Source organism: Corvus kubaryi, unplaced genomic scaffold, assembly GCF_017639235.1.
Source record: "Corvus kubaryi isolate FWS band 111438036 unplaced genomic scaffold, C.kubaryi_AGA036_p1.0 44974, whole genome shotgun sequence".
NCBI lineage: Eukaryota > Metazoa > Chordata > Aves > Passeriformes > Corvidae > Corvus > Corvus kubaryi.
Genome location: NW_024581272.1, coordinates 1 through 18,900, shown reverse-complemented (window position 1 = coordinate 18,900; position 18,900 = coordinate 1). Strand labels below are relative to the sequence as shown.

Below are 18,900 nucleotides of genomic sequence, written 5' to 3'. Positions count from 1 at the left end.
GGACAGAGGGACTCTTTTAGCTTTACCCCGTGCCGGATCGGCGGAAGGAGAAACGAACGCACCAGGTTGCTCCGTTGACCGTTGAACATTCGAAAAGGAGCGCGGCGGCCTCTGATTGGCGGAGGGGGCGGCGCGCGACGCGCAGCGGAGCCAATGAGAAGCGGCGAGGGCGGTTTGAGTTCAAACGGAGGCGCCGCCCCCCCGGAGCCGCTCGCGCCTCAGGCGCCGCCCGGGGCGGGGCGGAGCCACCGCGGAGCCCCCCGGGCCCTCATGGCAGGGGCGGGCCCGGACACGGATTCCTGACCGAACCTGTGCCTGAGCCCCAGCCTAAACCTGTACTTGTGCCCGAACCTGAACCAGTATATGAACCCGTGCTTGTAGCTGTACCTCTGTCCATACCTGCACATGAACCTGGACCTATATCTGTACCTGTGCATAAAGCTGTCCTGTACCTGTGCCTGAATCTGTACCTGAGCTCATACCTGAATCTGTACCTGAAACTGAACTTGTACCTCAACCTTTGCCCATTCCTGTGCCTGTATCTGTACCTGTGCCTGTACCTGAATCTCTACCTGTACCTGTGCCCATACCTGTGCCTGAACCTTTATCTATATCTGTATCTGAACCTATACCCAAACCTGTGCCTATATCTGAACCTATACCCAAACCTGTGCCTGTATCTGAACCTAAACCTGGATCTGTACCTGAACCTAAACCTGTACCTGGATATGTACCTGAACCTAAACCTAAACCTGTACCTGAACCTAAACCTGAACCTAAGCCTGGATCTGTACCTGAACCTAAACCTAAACCTGTTCCCAAACCTGAACCTGTCTGGGCTTATTCGGCCCCTCTGTGAGGGAGGGGGATTTGCAGGGCTCAGCTGCTCCCAAATTTGCACCTCTGCAGATCAGCAAAAAGCGCCCAGAATCAGTTTATATCAATTCAGCTTCACTTATAAAGTGAAGTGTTATAAATTTAAGCATCTGTGTTTAATCAGATTAAAATACTACTAGCCACAAAAATACTATTAACCACGAAAATAAGGGGTTTAAAGAGAGGGGAAAAATAAAGGGAGCAAGGATGGGAGGGGGTGAGCAGCAGTAAAAGTTAAATTAGTATTTTAAGTCCATTTTAATCAGCAAATTAGTTACCTTCATTTAGCTATAAAACTGATCCCCATCTCTGCTCCCAAACAGGAATTCATTACTGAGACTTGAATTTGAGGATCTCCGAGGCCGAACATCAAGAATCAACATGAACATTGTATTGCTCTGTGTTTGAAGATAGAAGAAAAAAAACTTTAAAAAACGAAACAAAACAAAACAATGCATTACTGAGATATGAAATGGGACCTTCATTCCAAATTTGCTGCTTGTGCAAGGGAAAGGGATACAGGACAAGGTCATCCAACCTTTTGTGCTTCGGGGGATAAAATTCTACTATTCAGATCTTTCACAAAACAGAACTTTTGATTTTACTACTATTTTATTATCTGGCTTGCCTCAAAGACTATTCTGTGTGGTGTGATGACTTCAGGGTGCTTAGATGTGATACAGTTAGATGTAAGCAGCTTTTAAAATGTTATTTCTGTTCCTTTCAATCAAATGACTTTGAAGTCTATTTCATAAGCTTGGGGGGGGGAGTTTAATTTAGGTCAGATTATTATTATTATTATTATTATTATTATTGTTATTTTAGAATAGCCGTATGCTACTGGACAATCTTTAATTTAGATGTAAATCATACCAAAGTCAGGATTCTGTTTGGGTATCACTGGGTATCTAATTGGGTATCATTGCTAATAAACAGGTAATCAAGTCAGAGCCTTCCAAGGACTCTTTACAAGTGCAGTTATACCTGAATGACGTATCTGAAACAAACAATTTATAGCAGAAAAACTCTTTGAAATGGAATTTATTGCAGTCTCTGCCAGCCCACGTGATCAAACAGCACAAATAAATAACTACATCTGCACTGTGTCAATAATTGTATATTCTGGCCTGATTTACTCATGTGTCCCTACAAACACAGCAATACTTCGAGGGAAACACAAATTAGGAGCGAAGGTTTTCAATCTGTCTCCAAGAGCAGCAGTGCTCTCTGAAACAGCATCTGTACAAATATTTGCCAAAGTGGTTTTACAGGAGGGAAAAAAAAAAAAATAGGACATTTTCTTCAAGGTTTGAACTTGCTGGTAGGTTAATTTGGGAATATTTAATTTAGATAAATACACCTGAATACACCATGAAGTAAAATTGTCAACTGTTAAAAATGAGCAGAAAAATCACGTCAGTGCTTGAATCTCCTTGTTAGAGAGTTAAAAAAATCAGCATTTTAATTTGTCACATGAAGATCCTCATACAGGGTTATTTATTCAAGTGTCTGAACAGGTGGTTTGGAAGCACTGAATGAAGCTCATTTCTCACAGATTTGTACTATCAGTGGTTTTCACTTTAAAGTCTAAAAAGCACAAATTCTAGTTAAAGCTTTCCCTAAATTAGGGCTTCTACAAGGTATAAAGTAAATAAATATTCAGGCTATTCACACTGTGTGAAGCAAAGTCTGGAGATGAGAAGTTGCTGTGTGACAAACCCTGAAAATGTAATGTTTTGCACCAAATTTCTCTCTTAAAATCATAGTTTATTACACTGACACATTATTGCACCCAGGATGTTTGGAATGCTTGTATTCATGCACAGAACCTAATGTTGACACAGGATTTTACATGGGAGGAATCTGCATAAATTTAGGAACAAATGGGATATGTTTCTGAATTATATCAATCCACAGTTAACAAACACTTTGAAATAATAAATTTACCTGAAATGGTGAAAGCACATAAACTACTAAGGGAAAAACATCTGAGTATGATGGACACACCAGTATTTTAACGTTAAATCTGTATTTCAAATAATCCAAATGCATCTGGAACAGCGGCTTTCCAATAGGCTGTAGTCCTTCAAAGCCAGGGAAGATGACTGGGAAGCAAAAGGCACAATGTCCCAGTGAAACGTCTGGTTTAAAATGCAGATCAAAACTTTGCAGTGTGTTCTAGGCCAATTCCAAGATTTCAAGATCACCCCCAAGGATTGTGGAACCCAATTCCTGGTCCCCAAGAATCCCACCCGGTACCTGATCTGGGAACAAAGTTCTTAATCCAGACGATTTTGCCATCAACTGCAGCAGATCACTTTTGATCCCAAGGGTGACCATAAGAGGGATTTTGCATCTCCCAGCCAGTCCTTTTGCACAGCTGAGTTAGGAATTTGTACATTTTATGAGGACTGGGGTGAGATTCCCCTGGATTCAGCAAATTAACAAATTCTAGAGTACATAATTCCATACTTACAAACAAGGGAACAGAGCTATTCCACGGGCTGCTTCCTTGGGAACAGCTTCTGCTCAATCCACAGGCTACCACATGATCATAAAATCATGGAATGGTTTGGCTTGGAAGGGAATTTAAAGCCCATCCAGTGCCACCCCTGCCATGGCAGGGACACCTCCCACTGTCCCAGGCTGCTCCAAGCCCCAGTGTCCAGCCTGGCCTTGGGCACTGCCAGGGATCCAGGGGCAGCCCCAGCTGCTCTGGGCACCCTGTGCCAGGGCCTGCCCACCCTCCCAGGGAACAATTCCTTCCCAATATCCCATCCAGCCCTGCCCTCTGGCACTCCATGCTCTCACTCCATCTCTTCCAACAGCCTCACTCCATCTTTTCCATAGGCTCCCTTCAGATTTTGGAAGGACAAAGTTTCTATAAAAATCTCAACAAGAAAATACCCTGCTCAATAATTCCTTCTCAAGCTCTTCCCACCTGGGAGAGTTTTCCTTTCTTTTTGTCCACCCAACTGGCTACCCCAGCTTGGATCTTTTGTTCCATGTTTATGGATAGTTGGAGTTCAGGAAATGTTCACAAGAACACTGGAGCAGTTTCTCATGCCATGGGAACAGGTGAAAGGAGAAAATGATTCTTTGTGCAAAGAACTTCCTTGGCAAGGTGTCAACTCGATTAATAACGGAATAATTCCCCTCCTCTGTGCAAAGCAGCACAGAAAATGGATAAAAGTCATTAGAAGGAAGCTCTCACGAAAAGATCTAAATTACATCCTAATCCTTTAATTCCTCAGATGAAGAACACTCCCTGGGAAGTTCAGTGGCTTGAAAAATTCTCAATTCAACAACTTCTGCATTAGGCAAAACAGAGCTGAGACTTGACGTATGTGCCCTGTACAGAGCAAACACCCCTGTGATCTGCCTTAGTTCATGCTGTGTAAATATGCCATTAAAATAAATCTATCTCATGGACAGTTTACAACCAAAGTGTGGTTGTTTCTAAAAGCTGAGTTTCTAAAAACAGAACCACAAGGTCTTCATGGTGTTCCTTTGTAACATTTAGAAGTAGGAAAAAAACAACTTTATCACCAGTAGAGTATAGGAATATCCATGTTTGCTGTGTGATCAACAATTACAATTATCAACAGTTATTCAGATTAACCAACAATTAATTAATTAATAACTGATTAATACTTGAGATTCTTCTATTTTCTGAGACGCACCAAGGCACCTGCCTGTCCTCACACACAATTTCTGGTGGTCTCACAATCTCTGCCTCTTGATCCCTGCTAAAAGTACATGACCTGGTCACACAAAATACTTGATCAACTCCTCTGGAATAATTAAAAAAATTAACAGCTTTTACATGCAATGGCAAATTAGAATCAGAGAGTTGCTACATTTGGAAAAGATCATCAAATCCAGCCATCAACCAGTTTGTCACTAGCCCATGTCCTCAAGTGCCACATCCACCCATTTTTTGAACGCTTCCAAGGATGGGGACTCCACCACTGCCCCAGGCATTTTTCCAATGCTTTAAAACCCTCTCCATGAAGAAATATTCATCTCCAAACCTCCCCTGGCACAATTTGAGGCCATTTCCTGTCACCCTGCCAACGTCAGAGCAGTGCCCAGGGAGGACATGCTGGCTGAAAGTTCAACAACTGTGGAAAAAAAATAATCCTAAAATTACCTACCCTGAAGAGGCATCTCCCAAACGGGAGGTGTGGGATGGGCCAGGGCAAACAGAGAAGGGGTCAAACAGAAAAATGGCTTCATTAAATCCTATTTGATTCAACATGAGGATGTAACCTCTGAGCAGTTACTCCTGGTTTACACAAACCGCCCCCGCCCCTTGTTACAACAGTGGGGCCTTCTTGGTTGATTTTAGCAAGATGTCCACAGCAAAACTGAATTGTCAAAATGAATTAAGAAATTGCTGTTAATTAGAGGGAACTTTCAATTCATGATTGGTGACACAGCTGGAAGTTTAGCTCCTATTTTTATCTTGGTATGACATCACAGTTTACCACAGGATTATGTTACTATATTTAATTAATTTTACTATATTTATTTTGTATCCTTACAGTTTGGGAAGACCTGGATTCCAACTACTTCCATGAGTGTCTACACCCTTTATATGCACAATGTTCAGTCCCAACATCAATCAGAGTTTTTCTCCCAAAAAGCTGCTGATAAGCACTGAAAAATTACTCATCTAGATAATGGATTTCAACTCTTTTAGAATGCTTCATTCAAATGAACACACGACACAGGAATGAAATTAAAAGATTTAAATGAAATAATGCAGGTGGAGAATAAAAAGGAAGCTTTGTTCTTGCATCAGAATGTATTAGATCTTGCAATTTGCATATACAAATAATTCAGCCACATTCACCGGCATTAAAAACACAGCAAGATCAAATTAGAAATGTAATAAAAGAAAATAATAATAGCTGAAACTGTATAATACATACATATGTTATAAAGATTTGACAAATTAAATACATTTTGGTTATTAACTTTACATGAAAAATGGGACGAGGGAAACGCAAACGTTTCAAAAGACTGAACATGGGGTGGTCAGGCTCATTTTAAAAGTTTAAAAAATACATAAAAATAGCCTAAAAAACACTGCTAATTACAGTATGCATTCTTCATTACGGCCCAGATCAGCCAAGCACTTAAGGGATTGCTTCGGGAACACGGAACCCATGGCACTCCCATGGATAAAGTGGGATAAAGATGCTGGGAAGCGAACGCTTAAATGCTGAGGTGAGCTGGGACCTTCTGAACACATGAACAGTCAAAGTCACACAGTGACCAAAACCACAGACAGATCAGAAGGACACTTCCAATCCAACTATTTGGCGTTTTAAAGGAATTCCATGCAACGTACGCAGATTCAAAGGAAAATTCCAAGCCACCGAGACGCTCCCCAGAGCTCCAGCCAGAGCACACACGACTGCGAAGGGAACTTTTCCAATTCCACAAAAATCTTAGGGAGCTACAGCTGTCAATTCTGAATTATATTTTAGGCATTCCTCTTTCCTCCTCCATATCTGAATATGGTTATCAACTAAAATCCGAGTACCCACTGAGGATTTGGTGTTCCAGCTGAACCCCATCCTACTCCTGGTTGTAAGGAGGCCTTTAGTAAACCCCGTGGGCAGCTGGAGTTGTGCTGCAGCTCCTGGGGGGCTGTGGGACCCCCACACCCTCACACCACATCACTGCTGCACTGAGATGGACTTCATGGACAACTCACCCCAGTTTTAACCTCAGGGACCCCAAAATCTGCCCAACACACAAATTATTTTTCAAATGCTGAATGATCAGAAGCATCCTGAAATCAGGATCATAAAATGGGAATTCCTTTGCATTATTCTCCAACCTCTTGGAGTCTCCCTGCACTGAGACTGACCTCATGAGACAACACCAGTTTTAACCTCAGGGACCCACAAATCTGCCCAAAACACAAATTATTATTATTCAAATGCAGGCTAAAGGGTCAGAAAAATCCTGACATCAGCATCAGAAAATGGGAATTCCTTTGCGTTATTTTCCAACCTCTCAGAGTCTCCCTGCACTGAGACTGACTTCAGGAGACAACTCGCCCCAGGTTTTTACCTCAGGGACCCAAAAATCTGACAAATTATTGTTCAAATGTGGGCTAAGTGGCTGGAAGGATGCTGACATCAGGATCAGAAAATGGGAATTCCTTTGCATTATTCTCCAATCTCTGGGAGTCTCCCTGTGCTAGAAATCAGACGGAACCCCCTCTGTATCAGTTCCCAGACTGAATTTGTTTTGGCTCTCTCAGTTTGGATGGAATTGCAGGAACATGCCCTTCCTCAGCTTCACTTTCCTACCCAACCCTGTGGCTCGAGTGTTTCTTCTCATAGAGACTCCCAAGCAAGGTTTAGTCTTTAAACAACCTGTTTTCTGAAGTGCATAATTTACTGTACAAATAAATACAGGAGTGCAGCGATGGGAAGACAAGAAGCAGCCAATGGCACTGTGGGAATAGGGTGCTCAGGAATTCCTATCCTGCCCCTTTCCAGCCAGGATGGAATGGACGGAGACCTATGGACACCTTCCCTCCCCCTGCATTGCTCCAAGGTGCAATGAGATTATATTGGAATGGGAATGGGATAAAATAGTGCAAGAACAGCAGGGAAAAGCTCGGTTTAAGCTGCTTGTTTTAAATAAGGCTTTGATGTTGCATCGCAAAAGCCCGGCTGGACGAGACAGAACTATTGCATATTCGTTATGGAATTAATTACAGATCCACCCCTCTGTGCTCATTAAGTCAGAGATGCTTTTGGAAGAGTGGGAAAGATAAACTTGGTAATTATTCGACGTTCGGGTGCCCCGTGATTTGGGGATTTTCCAACCCCTGGTCAGGGCTGTAATAAAGACTTTGATGTTTTCTGTCACCAATTCTGTTCTCAGTAGTACTTTCAGTAAAAATATATCTCTGTACACAACCCTAAACCCCTTAGAGAAAGGCAACAGTCCTTTTTTGATAACATTTCTGGGAGGGGAAGAACCTGGAGGAGCTTTTGCTGCAACACTCAATGTTTCTGGCACTAAACTGTTCATAAAATGTTTTTTCCAATTTTTACCTCTTAATTATCATGCTGAGTCAAATCAAGGAATAAGAGTTCATCTCTTATTTTAAAGAAGTGGGAAATTATGCAGGTGTTTATAGAGAAGAGAAGCTTTTAACTCCATTCCTGGCCTTTTTCTTCACATAGACAAATTCAGGTGCTGCAAAATATACTCTTCAAATATGCAAAATACTCTAAAAAATCACATTATTGCCTTTCTACATCGATTGAAACAATATTAGGGAAAAAAACCAAACTGACTGGGCTTTCAAAGTTCTGTCAATTCAAAAATTCTAATCTGTATTTCTACTGATTTTAGCCTATGGACAGTAAGATTCAAAATCCAACTGCCATCAAAACCTGGAGGCTCTTCAAAACAGCCTTGAAAAATAAAATAAATATCTATTTTCATGGTGAACATATTTTCCTGGTGAACAAAACATGTTTAAACATGTGCATCACAATTCACTTTAGGATGAACTGTAAATCACCTGTCAAAAATGTCAAGAACTGGGAGATAACATTACTGATAAATATTTATAAGTGGCAAAATTCAAAGGAAAACAAACCTCAAGAATTAATTTCTTGTTATTTAGAATAAAGATTTCTATCCCATCTTACAGTGCTATACAGTATAGGAACATTATACTTTGCTTTAGAAGATATTTATATTTAAGAAACAACTTTATACAGCAAATGCAACTTTTAGAGCCAACACAACATTGTATTTACAGTTAACTCAACAATCCAAGTGGCATGGAATAAATTAACATAATATACAACTATTTATACAGACAAATTAAAAAATAAGGCAGAATCTCATTTGAAATTAGCATAATCTGAAAAGATGTCGATGAAATCTTGTACCACTCTGTAGCAGAATTCATATTGCTCCTGGAAAACAAGGAAAAGGTGTCAAAATGTGGGTTTGGTCACACTGAGAAAATCTGACTTCTGCAAATCCCCGTGATAAATTCAGCATGTCCTAACTGGGACCAGTAGGTGAGAACTGGTCTGTTCTGATTTCTGTTTGTTACTTTAAATAAAAGCAATGGTTCCTCTTTCTTTGGTCAGGCACAGGCTGATCGCTGCTCTTTGGTTAAAAGGATTTCTTGAGCTTTTTCAGACATGCTTCTTAAACTGAATCAGTTCTTAGGCCTGGCTTTTGATTTAAACCCAGCTGCTCACAGTCCTGGGCTGTCACTGGGCTCTTCCTACAGCAGAAACTCCTGATCATGGCCCAGGGATAATCAGAGAATCATAAAATCCCAGGATGGTTTGGGTTGGAAGGGACCTTAAATATGATCCAGTGCCACCCCAGCCATGGTGCCCAGAGCAGCTGGGGCTGCCCCTGGATCCCTGGCAGTGCCCAAGGCCAGGCTGGACATTGGGGCTGGGAGCAGCCTGGGACAGTGGGAGGTGTCCCTGCCCATGGCAGGGGGGTGGAACTGGGTGGGCTTTGAGGTCCCTTCCCACCCAAACCATTCCATGATTCCAATTTGTGTCCACACATTTTAACGTAAGAAAGAACAACTGATAAACAACTTGAAAGACATTTACTTAATATATTTAATCACCTACAACACTCAAAATATTATGGTTTAACAGCCTCAAGTTCCTGAAAGACAGAGAATATTCATCCGAGTTGTATTTTTGGAAATGCTCTAAAAACCCCTGTAGAAACCCTGCTAATGCCTTGCACACACAGAGCTATCGTGTACCATTGATGTCACCCTGCAAAAACCCCTTTGTTCTCGTCCCCCAAGAGTATTTCCACACAGGACTCCCTCCCCAAGCCCTGGGCTGGTCAGTCCCATCCATACCAGCGTTTGCACCATGTGTGGCCTCTGCAGCCTCAAGCTCTTCACAGCTTGGAACACGTCCAGGAGCCCCTCGGCCTTCACCCGCTCCAGGATGTTGCTCAGGGCTATGAAGGTGCCCGTTCTCCCTGCGCCAGCACTGCAACAAAAGACCTTTGCTTGGCATCAACTGGGGTAAAAACGGGAGAAGAGGAGTAACAGGGGCAGAGAACAGGCAAGCTCAGGTGCAGAGGGGGCTCACCTGCAGTGCACGGTGATGGGGTGGTTCCCTGTCTGCTGCTGCTGCTTCTGCACAGCTGCAATGAGGTCGATCATCCCCTTCCCTTCGGCAGGAATCCCGATCTCAGGCCACCCATGGAAGTGGAACTGCCTCACCAGCCTGCTCTGCTTCTCCTGGTTGCTCTGCCAGCAGGAAAACAGCATTCAGCCACCTGTTACTTCCAAGTGGAAACACAATTCCTGCCTGGAACACCTGCAGCATCAATTTTGCCTTGCTACATCAGAGTACTTGCAACCTGATCCATCATGTATTATGGACCTTGGTGATCTTATTTCCAGCCTAAATATTCCAGGATTCTATCCTGGTCCAGCAGACTTGTCAGGTCTGTTTCCAAATCCCCATCCGCTGATAATTCCCCTATAATTTTCCTTTGGATTTGCACAGCTGTTTCCCCTGGGAAGGACTTAGGATACACTGGAAGTGACCAAGGCCAGGTTGAACAGGACTTGGAACAACCTGGGATAGTGGAAGGTGTCCCTGCCCATGGCAGGGAATAGGATGGGATGAGTTTTAAGGCCCCTTCCACCCAAACCAGCTTGGAATTCTGTGAAAAATCTTGGATCGAATTTTCTTTGAGAGTTATGTGGAAGATGGCAGGAAAATCTAGGAATAACAGCAACAACAAAACAGTTTAAAAAACCCCACCCCCACCTCCCATTTTGCAGCCACCTGTTTTACTGACCAGAATTTTCAGGGGCTTTAAGCAAAAATGTTTCCTATAAGCCTCCCCTTAACGCCAGATTTTGATTAACCACATTTAGCTTTAGCTAGAAATCCCAGAATTTAATATACATAATCAGATTTGTAAATGCCTTCGAATGGAAAAAAAAAAAAGAACAAACCAAAAAACCTGGAGTTTTAAAGGATTACCTGGTTGTATGTGACCAGGAAATCCCTCACACTGATGGCATCCATCAGGCTGTCACTCTTGATTTCCACCGTGATCTCTCCGTGAGTCACAGAGCCCTCCGATGGCCAGTACTGGCAGCATTTTTCCTGCAGAATCCAGAGAATTGCAAACATTCCTTGATTTTTTTTCCCAGTTATCACGTTCTTATTAATCTCTGATATAAGAAGTGACATCCAGCATAAGAAGTGTGTTCTCAACAGTTTGTATTGCAAACACTAATAACTAAGAATACAGAGATAAAATATTTCTGTAATAGAAACCATTAAGATGAAAAGGGCTCAGGAGGCCCAGATGGTAAATACTGCTTTAAACCAGAGTAGAATAATAAGTGTAATTCCTGAAAGCAAGGAAATATTGTTAAAAACCTGCCAAAACCACCAAGAAAAAGCTTTTCACAACACCCTTGTTGAACCCAGAATCTTCAATCTGCAGCACAGGACTCTTTCATTAATTAATGATGTATTAGGACAGGCTTGGAATGAGCCACGGGAGCTTTTACTGGGACAAATGGGACAAGAGTTTATAGAAACGTTTGTTCCCAAATGCCAAAACTCTGTCCCATGTCAAGCATCCCTTAATGTGAACTGGAAGTTTGAAATCAGTGATTTCAAAAAATCACAGCATTCCGTAATTTGTTTGTGTTTTCTGACAGTTCCAGCAAAAGCAGCAGTGCTGCCCCACACCAAAGAGTGAAGCAAGTGTCATTTTAGGAAAAGCAAAAAAAATATCTCAGATTGCTGGAATTTGTAGGCAAAAAAATTCTTTTCTCCAGTATTGATGCTCGTGGCTTGCAGGTGGGAAGGGAAACTGTGAGGCTGCAGGGTGGGCACGTACCTGCTCCCTCTCCTGGACCTCAGTGAGCATCACGATGGTGTGGCACTTCCACTCCCACACCATCCGCCAGAAATCCTCCACCGTGTGGGGAAGGGGGCCCTGGGTGGCGATGAAATAATCCTTCTGCCGATATCCCTGCGGGAACAGACCGGGGTCACACGGGGGAGAGGCTGATGGGCACAGCAACATCACAGCTTCAGTGATTGGGAACAAGAGGGAACGGCCTCAGGTTGCACCAGGGGAGGTTGCAGTTGGATATTGGGGGAAATTTCCCCACGGAAAGTGTTGTCACTGCCCAGGGCAGTGGTGAAATCCCAATCCCTGGAGGGATTTAAAAAACCATGTGGATGTGGCACTTGGGGACATGGGGCAGTGGTGGCCTTGGCAGTGCTGGGGAATGGTTGAACTCGATGGTCTGAGAGAGCTTCTCCAACCTCAACAATTCTGTGATTCTAAAATCTCCCCCAAATTCACAATCCTGAGGTGAATTTTTCCAGTCATGGCTGAGGGGATGAGATTCTGCAGGACCAGATTTCACAATATTATCCCAACAGCAGCTCTCAGCTTTTCTCTACAGTTAAGTCCTAGCTCAGGTTCTGAGCTCCAGTTTTATTTCACAGAATCACAGAACCAGTGAGGTTGGACAAAACCTCTGGGATCGAGTCCAAGCTCTGACCCAACACCACCAAGGCACTGAGGGCCACGTCCAGCCTTTCCTTATTTCCACACAGATGTGATCTTCACTTCCTCAGCACCCACAATCCTCAGTCACTGATGTGGTTTTACTGCTTAAGGGCATGATGACTTCTCATATTTAAATAAAATCCTGTGTTACTCGGCTTCCAACAGGAACCTGGAAAGAAAGCTTGGAATTTATCCAGCTCTGCCCAAATAAAGCCTGGCTGCCAAACACTGTGACAGCCTTTCCCTGTGCTAAACACTGACTTTTCTGTTTCTCAGAAAAGCAAATATTTACACCTGTTAACCTGAACCAGATAATGGAACCGCTGGCTGTTAGTTGTGCAGCCGATTTGTTTTGTCAGAATTTCATAAAAGGCTTGGTTTGTAAATCTAACAACAAGGTTTAAATGACACAGCCATTTAAACTGAAATTGAAAACACCAAGATAAGAAAAGCATCTGGAAACTCCCATAAACAAAGCTCATGTTCTTTGCAAGCCAAGTCGACTGTGCCCCTTTAAAAAGACTTACCAACAACAGCAAAAGCTCTGATTTGAAAAGGAAATGCATGAAAATGTTGTGTACGTACATCTATGAAGGAAGCATTGATGTAGTCTGTGTACTCCTGCCCTCTTTTCATGGACAGAATCACTCTGTTAAAATCATCTGGAAAAAAAAAAAAGTTTAGTCTTAGTTTTGAGTCCAGTCTTACTTTTGTTAACTGCATGTGGAAGAAGAAACCCCACTAAATCTCTTCTCTGAAATGTTCCTTTTCAGGTGCAAACATTACAGTGCTGCTCAGACCATGCAAAGGTGAAAGTGCCGAGTTGTTTAATTCAAAAAACCTGATTGTAACAGATTTTGGGATGATTTAGTAAAACCCAATTCACGGAATTTTTTACAGATGACACTTTATAAGAGGAGCTGTGTCCTGAGATGAGCTGGGCTGCTGCCAGCAGACAGATCCAGTGTGTGCTCCCAACCAGGGATTGATGGCACTCGTTTGTTTTGGGAGATCACAGGCTGGGCTCTTACAGGGGATGATCTGGATGACTCTTGCTTTCTTCATGTTGGCTGGAAGGTTGCCAGTTCTCATGTTCTCCTTCATGATCCGCACGTTGGTCAGCTTCTGCAAGAAACCACACAGGAGAGTGAGGGCACAGGGACAGGAGAGGGGTCACTCAGCACATCCTGCACTCACAGGGCCCTCCAGTGACTTTACTGGGGCTCAATCAGTGCCACAGTCACAGGGAGCCTGACTGCACAACAGCCACTTCATGGTCCTGGCTGTAACAACTAAGAAAGAAACAGTCACAGAATCCCAGAATGGTTTGGCTTGGAGGGACCTTAAAAGCCCATGAAGACACCTTAAAGACACCTCCCACTGTCCCAGGCTGCTCCAGCCTGGCCTTGGACACTGCAAAGGATCCAGGGGCAGCCACAGCTTCTCTGGGCACCCTGTGCCAGGGCCTGCCCACCCTCACAGCCAAAAAATTCCTTCCCAATATCCCATCTAATCTTCCTTCCCTCAATACTGTTGATTTTTGAACTTGTTCCTCTATCATCAGACTTATTTTTACATCATTTTCTTTACCCAGTTCCCAATTTCTGGTTAAATTAATCGTCTAAAGCAAAGAGAGAACTCCAGTGAACACCCAGATGTCAATTAATACTCTCTATCTATACAGAAAATAAATATTTCAGCATAAACAAAATCATAAAAAAATTCTAACTATTCCTCAGGGCACTAAAGTCATTTTAAGAATGATCACAGCCAGCCAGTGTGGTTTGCTTCATTTGGGGTTCCTCCACTGATCAAAAATGGGTTTTTTTGGGTTTTTTTGAGGTTTTTCTCCTGACAGTCTGGACATTCAGCACCAGCTCTGTAAAGTCCCTGCAGTTCTTCCTGCTGTCAGTCACCTCGGAGTTAACAATCCCATTGGGATGCAGATTAGGAACACCTAATCCAGTTTCCTCTTGCAGCATTATCTGATCTGGCAACCAGCACCAGCCCAGAGAATCACTCCCCTTTTCTTTCAGAAACAAACAAAAAAGGTTTAGGGAAAAGCCATGGAACCACACAGCCCTGAGTGAGCATTTAGGGAACAGGATGTTCAGCAAGGCCCCATTCACAACCACCACAGAACAGAACGACTTCCCTTTAATGCACCTTTAAGGTCACACTTTTATCCTCTTGGCTTAAGTCTTGGAAATCCTATGGCAAAGATTTCCATACTTACTTTAAACTCCTCCTCCAGCCCTATTTTGACCAGGTTTGGTGCAGCATTGTGGGATGTCTGGAGGTGTTTTTCCAGGGATGACACATCCAGCTCCGTGTCCCCGTAGAGGTAGTACTCGAGTAAGGCTTGGTAAATGAAGGAATATTGCATCTGGAAGGGACAGGGAGGGAATGAAGGGAGGGAAATTAGGAATTCTGGGATTCATCTAATTTAAAATCCCAGACTGGTTTGGGTTGGAAAGGACCTCAAATCCCATGCAGTGCCACCCCTGCCATGGGCAGGGACACCTCCCACTGTGCCAGGCTGCTCCCAGCCCCAATGTCCAGCCTGGCCTTGGACACTTCCAGGGATCCAGGGGCAGCCCCAGCTGCTCTGGGCACCCTGTGCCAGGGCCTGCCCACCCTCCCAGGGAACAATTCCTTCCCAATATTCCATCCATCCCTGCCCTCTGGCAGTTCAAAACCACTGCTCCTTGTCTTGCCACTGGTTGGGGTACAATCTACTGATTATTAAAATAACAATAATTAGAAATTGTTAAGCTAAACCAGAGTTTTCCTGTTACATCACTCACATTCTCTGACATTCCACTCTCATGTGCATGGGAAAACCTGGAAATGACTCCTAAAAATGATGTGTTTTACAGTGGTCTTCACCTGTATCTTCTCCCCCATCCTTCCACTGGGCTTTGTTCATTTTCGAATTAGAAAATCCCAGAACGGTTTGGGTTGGAATGGACCTTAAATCCCATCCATCCCACCCCTGCCATGGGCAGGGACACCTCCCACCATCCCAAGCTGCTCCAAGCCCCACCCAACCTGATCTTTTCCAGGTGTGCAACAGCACGGGACACACTGGGCTGCACAACGGAGCGGAAGTACAGCAGCATTTCCCTCTCTGCCCAGGACAAGCTGGAATTTCGGGAGATTCAGGTGCACTCACGTCTGTCTGAACCATCTGGGGCCGCTGATTGCGGATCCTGGAGACGAACTCGAACACGTCCACCTTCTGCTCCGCGTGCATCATGTCCATGATGGCATCGATGACGATGAAGGTGCCCGTGCGCCCCACGCCAGCGCTGGGGAGGCAACAAACACACAGAACCCACCATGGGATCACCCAGCCTGCAGGGACTGCTGCAGCAGTGAGCCTCGCTGCCATGGTTTAGCATAGTTTAGGTTTCTATCAGAGAGCCCTCTCTATCTCTGCGTCCTTGAAAACATGAAAACAAACTGCAAAACTGCTTTGGAAGTTTTGGTCGGGTTTTTTTCTCTTCTCAGGCTCAGTTTAAAGGCATAGAAAGGCACAAAATTAATTTCTGGGCGTAGGGCAGCGAAATGGGATACACATCATAAAGTCACCCCAAGACACTCGTGCTTAGACTGGACCGAAATGCTCACTGGGAAACACTGAATTCCACAGAATCATGGAATCATGAAGGCTGGAAAAGCTGCCTCAGATCCTTGAGTCCAGTTGTTCCCATCCATATCCCCAAGTGCCACTTTTTAAATCCCTCCAGGGATGGGGACTCCACCTCTGTGGCCTGTCCCAATGCCTGGCCACCCTTTCAGTGAAGAAATTTTTCCTAATATCCAATCTAAACTTCCCCCTTTTTCATTTTAACAAGGACAGCAAAAAAAGAGGGGTGTTTTTAACATAAAAACTCAGCCCTTCCCAGCTGATACCATCAGAATTATACTTAAGAAGACATTTGAAAAAAAAAATCTGCTTGACCATCTGTAATAATTCAGGTTAAGATGAAATTTAAATTATTGTTTTAGTAATTTTTAGCGCCACATTTCCCAACGCTGACATCCCTAAACACTTTTTTGGTTTTTATATCCTTAACAGCCACGAGAGGGAGCACGACCATTAGAAATGACAAAAATCCAGCGACTTTCAGCTCTTCCTTCCAGAGGAAAAGGGCATGGCATCCTGTACTAGTCATTCATTAGTGGCTCTCCTTTAACCTCCGGGCCGGGCCGTTTGCTTGGCTGCAATGGCCACAAACACCTCCAGGAACACGATAAAAACATCTCCCCTCCCCTCGTGGCCTCAAAAATACAAAGCAATTCTCAGCAAGGCAACATAAGGTTTTAAATAACACCAGAAATGAAAATTACTGTATTTGTAGTACAGTTATTTCATATCCCACACATGCTTTAACAGCAGTGAAACCAAAGCCCATGAGCTCCTCTGTTCCAGAGGTCTGGAGGGATGATGGGGATTCCCTTCCCTCTCCCTTCCATCCATCCAGGTTGGCCCTCTGGCACCACAAAGAGTCCCCCTCATGTCTTAACCCCCACTGTTCCTCCTCCTGACAGCCCTGGAAGCCACCTCTGAGCATGGATCTCCCCTCACTGCTCACTCCTGGGACTTTCGCCCCTGAGCCCCAAGCACAGCTTCCTCACTTCCCTTTCCAGCCCTGATACCCCTTTTTACACATCCCTGTTCCCTCCCCACGGTTCCCTGATCAGATCAGCTCTGGATTCCATCCCTGCACCTTCCTGCTAAAGCTGGGGACTTCACCACCCTGGACATTCAGCTCAGAAGCTCCCTGAGGGTCTTCATCCTTAGCCTGCTTTGTCCCTCACTCAGCCATTCCTCAAAGTCCCTCTCTGCTCACTGAAAGATTTCTATTTCTAAAAAACCTATTTCTAAAAACCTAGGGAATACAAGAATCAGCAGAAAATCCTGATCCTGCCACTCCTGATTTTCACTTCTTCACTTCCAAATGCTCAATCAGTGTTTTATTCACTTCCGAAACCTCCCTGGAGAGGTGTTGGTCAGAGTGGCTGGGTCAGACTTTCCTACAAGCTCCCTAAAAACAGCTGGTTACTCACTGCTGAGGGGCTTCCCTTTCCTTTTCCCAACAATTCAGTGGTGTCACATCCTGAACTCGGACAGAAGGTCGGTGTCACCTCTGTGCTTTGCTCTGACACTGCACGAGCCCCCAGCACTGACCTCACTGTGCTCTGCTGGCCCTTTATATTTAAATCTCTGCCGGTATTTATTAAATTATTTTATATTTTGCTTTCTTTTGTCTTTCCTTCTGCTGGTTAAACCAAGCACAGCACTTCCTGCTGCTGCCAAATAAAGCTCAAGCCCAGAATGAGACTCCATACACAGCAAAGGGCCATAAAAATATTGTGGCTCTCTCAGCTGACACAACTCAAATCTGCTTTTCCCATTTAAATGGTTTTCTTCAAGCCTTTTATTTAAGACACCTGGGAGAGAAGGTGACTCCCAGCAAGGCAAGAGCTGCATGGAAATGAACCAACAAATCTGGCTTGCTCAGGACAAACACCCTCTTTTTCACCAGCACACACTTCCAGTATTTCTAGCAAGGAAAAAAGAGACAAATACAGGAATTTACAGCATTTCTTTCCTTATAAACAAGACCCAGACAGACAAAGCTGCTCTTTTTTCCTTTTCATTCTGCTCTTGTGTGTTCATTTTATTCTAACCTTGCAATGATAATTGCTCCTGGAAAGAAACTTCTTGCTCAGTGGTGAGCTTACAGTTGCTCACAGGTTGCAATTCTTCTCTTCAAACTGTTTGGGAGTTTGGTTTTAGTTTCATTAAAGATTTCAACAGTTTGGCACCAGCCTTTGACAGCAGGATGTGCCTGTGTGAGTGACCAACAAGTGGGAATTGCTTCTGCATTGGTATGAAGCACATTTTTAAAATTGCAGCATTTCAGTCTCTTGAATGCAAGTCTTTCTTCCAAGCTTTTTAGGCATTTCATGGCTAATTTCCATAAAAAACTGCAATTTGACTGTGGGAGAAGTGGGGGACGAATTCCCAGAACAGCATTGAGTGGCAAAGGCCACAGATTTCTATCACCAGGCTGTTTTTCTGACAAAGAACAGATTTCTACCAAACAATGGGTATCCCTCATAAAAAAACCCCAAACAGAACAACAACTTCTGTTTGAGTATTAAACTGACAGCAAAGACAGAGCTTTGGAAACTGTTCTTACTCTGGGCTCTCAAAAACTCAGCAGATTATTACCCTTGAATATAAATATGTGAGTAAATATATATCTATTCATATAAATATTTTACAATACTTAAGCAGATATGAATACACAGATATAAACATATTAATATTAATATATAAATATTAATATATATATATTTAAAAAAAGAAAATTATATATATATAAATAACTGCAGGCCAAGCCACAA

General features: G+C 43.5%; 1 protein-coding gene across 1 annotated transcript; it reads right to left on the bottom strand.

Annotated features, from left to right (window-relative positions):
- Nucleotides 1-5,615: 5,615 nt before the first annotated feature.
- On the bottom strand, nt 5,616-15,957 carry LOC121672223 (receptor-type tyrosine-protein phosphatase epsilon-like). Its single transcript, XM_042044801.1, has 9 exons — nt 15,653-15,957; nt 14,714-14,863; nt 13,509-13,602; nt 13,063-13,139; nt 11,794-11,928; nt 10,920-11,045; nt 10,011-10,171; nt 9,773-9,908; nt 5,616-8,843 (listed from the first exon to the last, which is right to left on the bottom strand). Exons 1-9 carry the CDS (start codon nt 15,869-15,871, stop codon nt 8,769-8,771), a joined length of 1,173 nt encoding a protein of 390 aa, XP_041900735.1. The 5' UTR covers nt 15,872-15,957; the 3' UTR covers nt 5,616-8,768.
- Nucleotides 15,958-18,900: the final 2,943 nt, after the last annotated feature.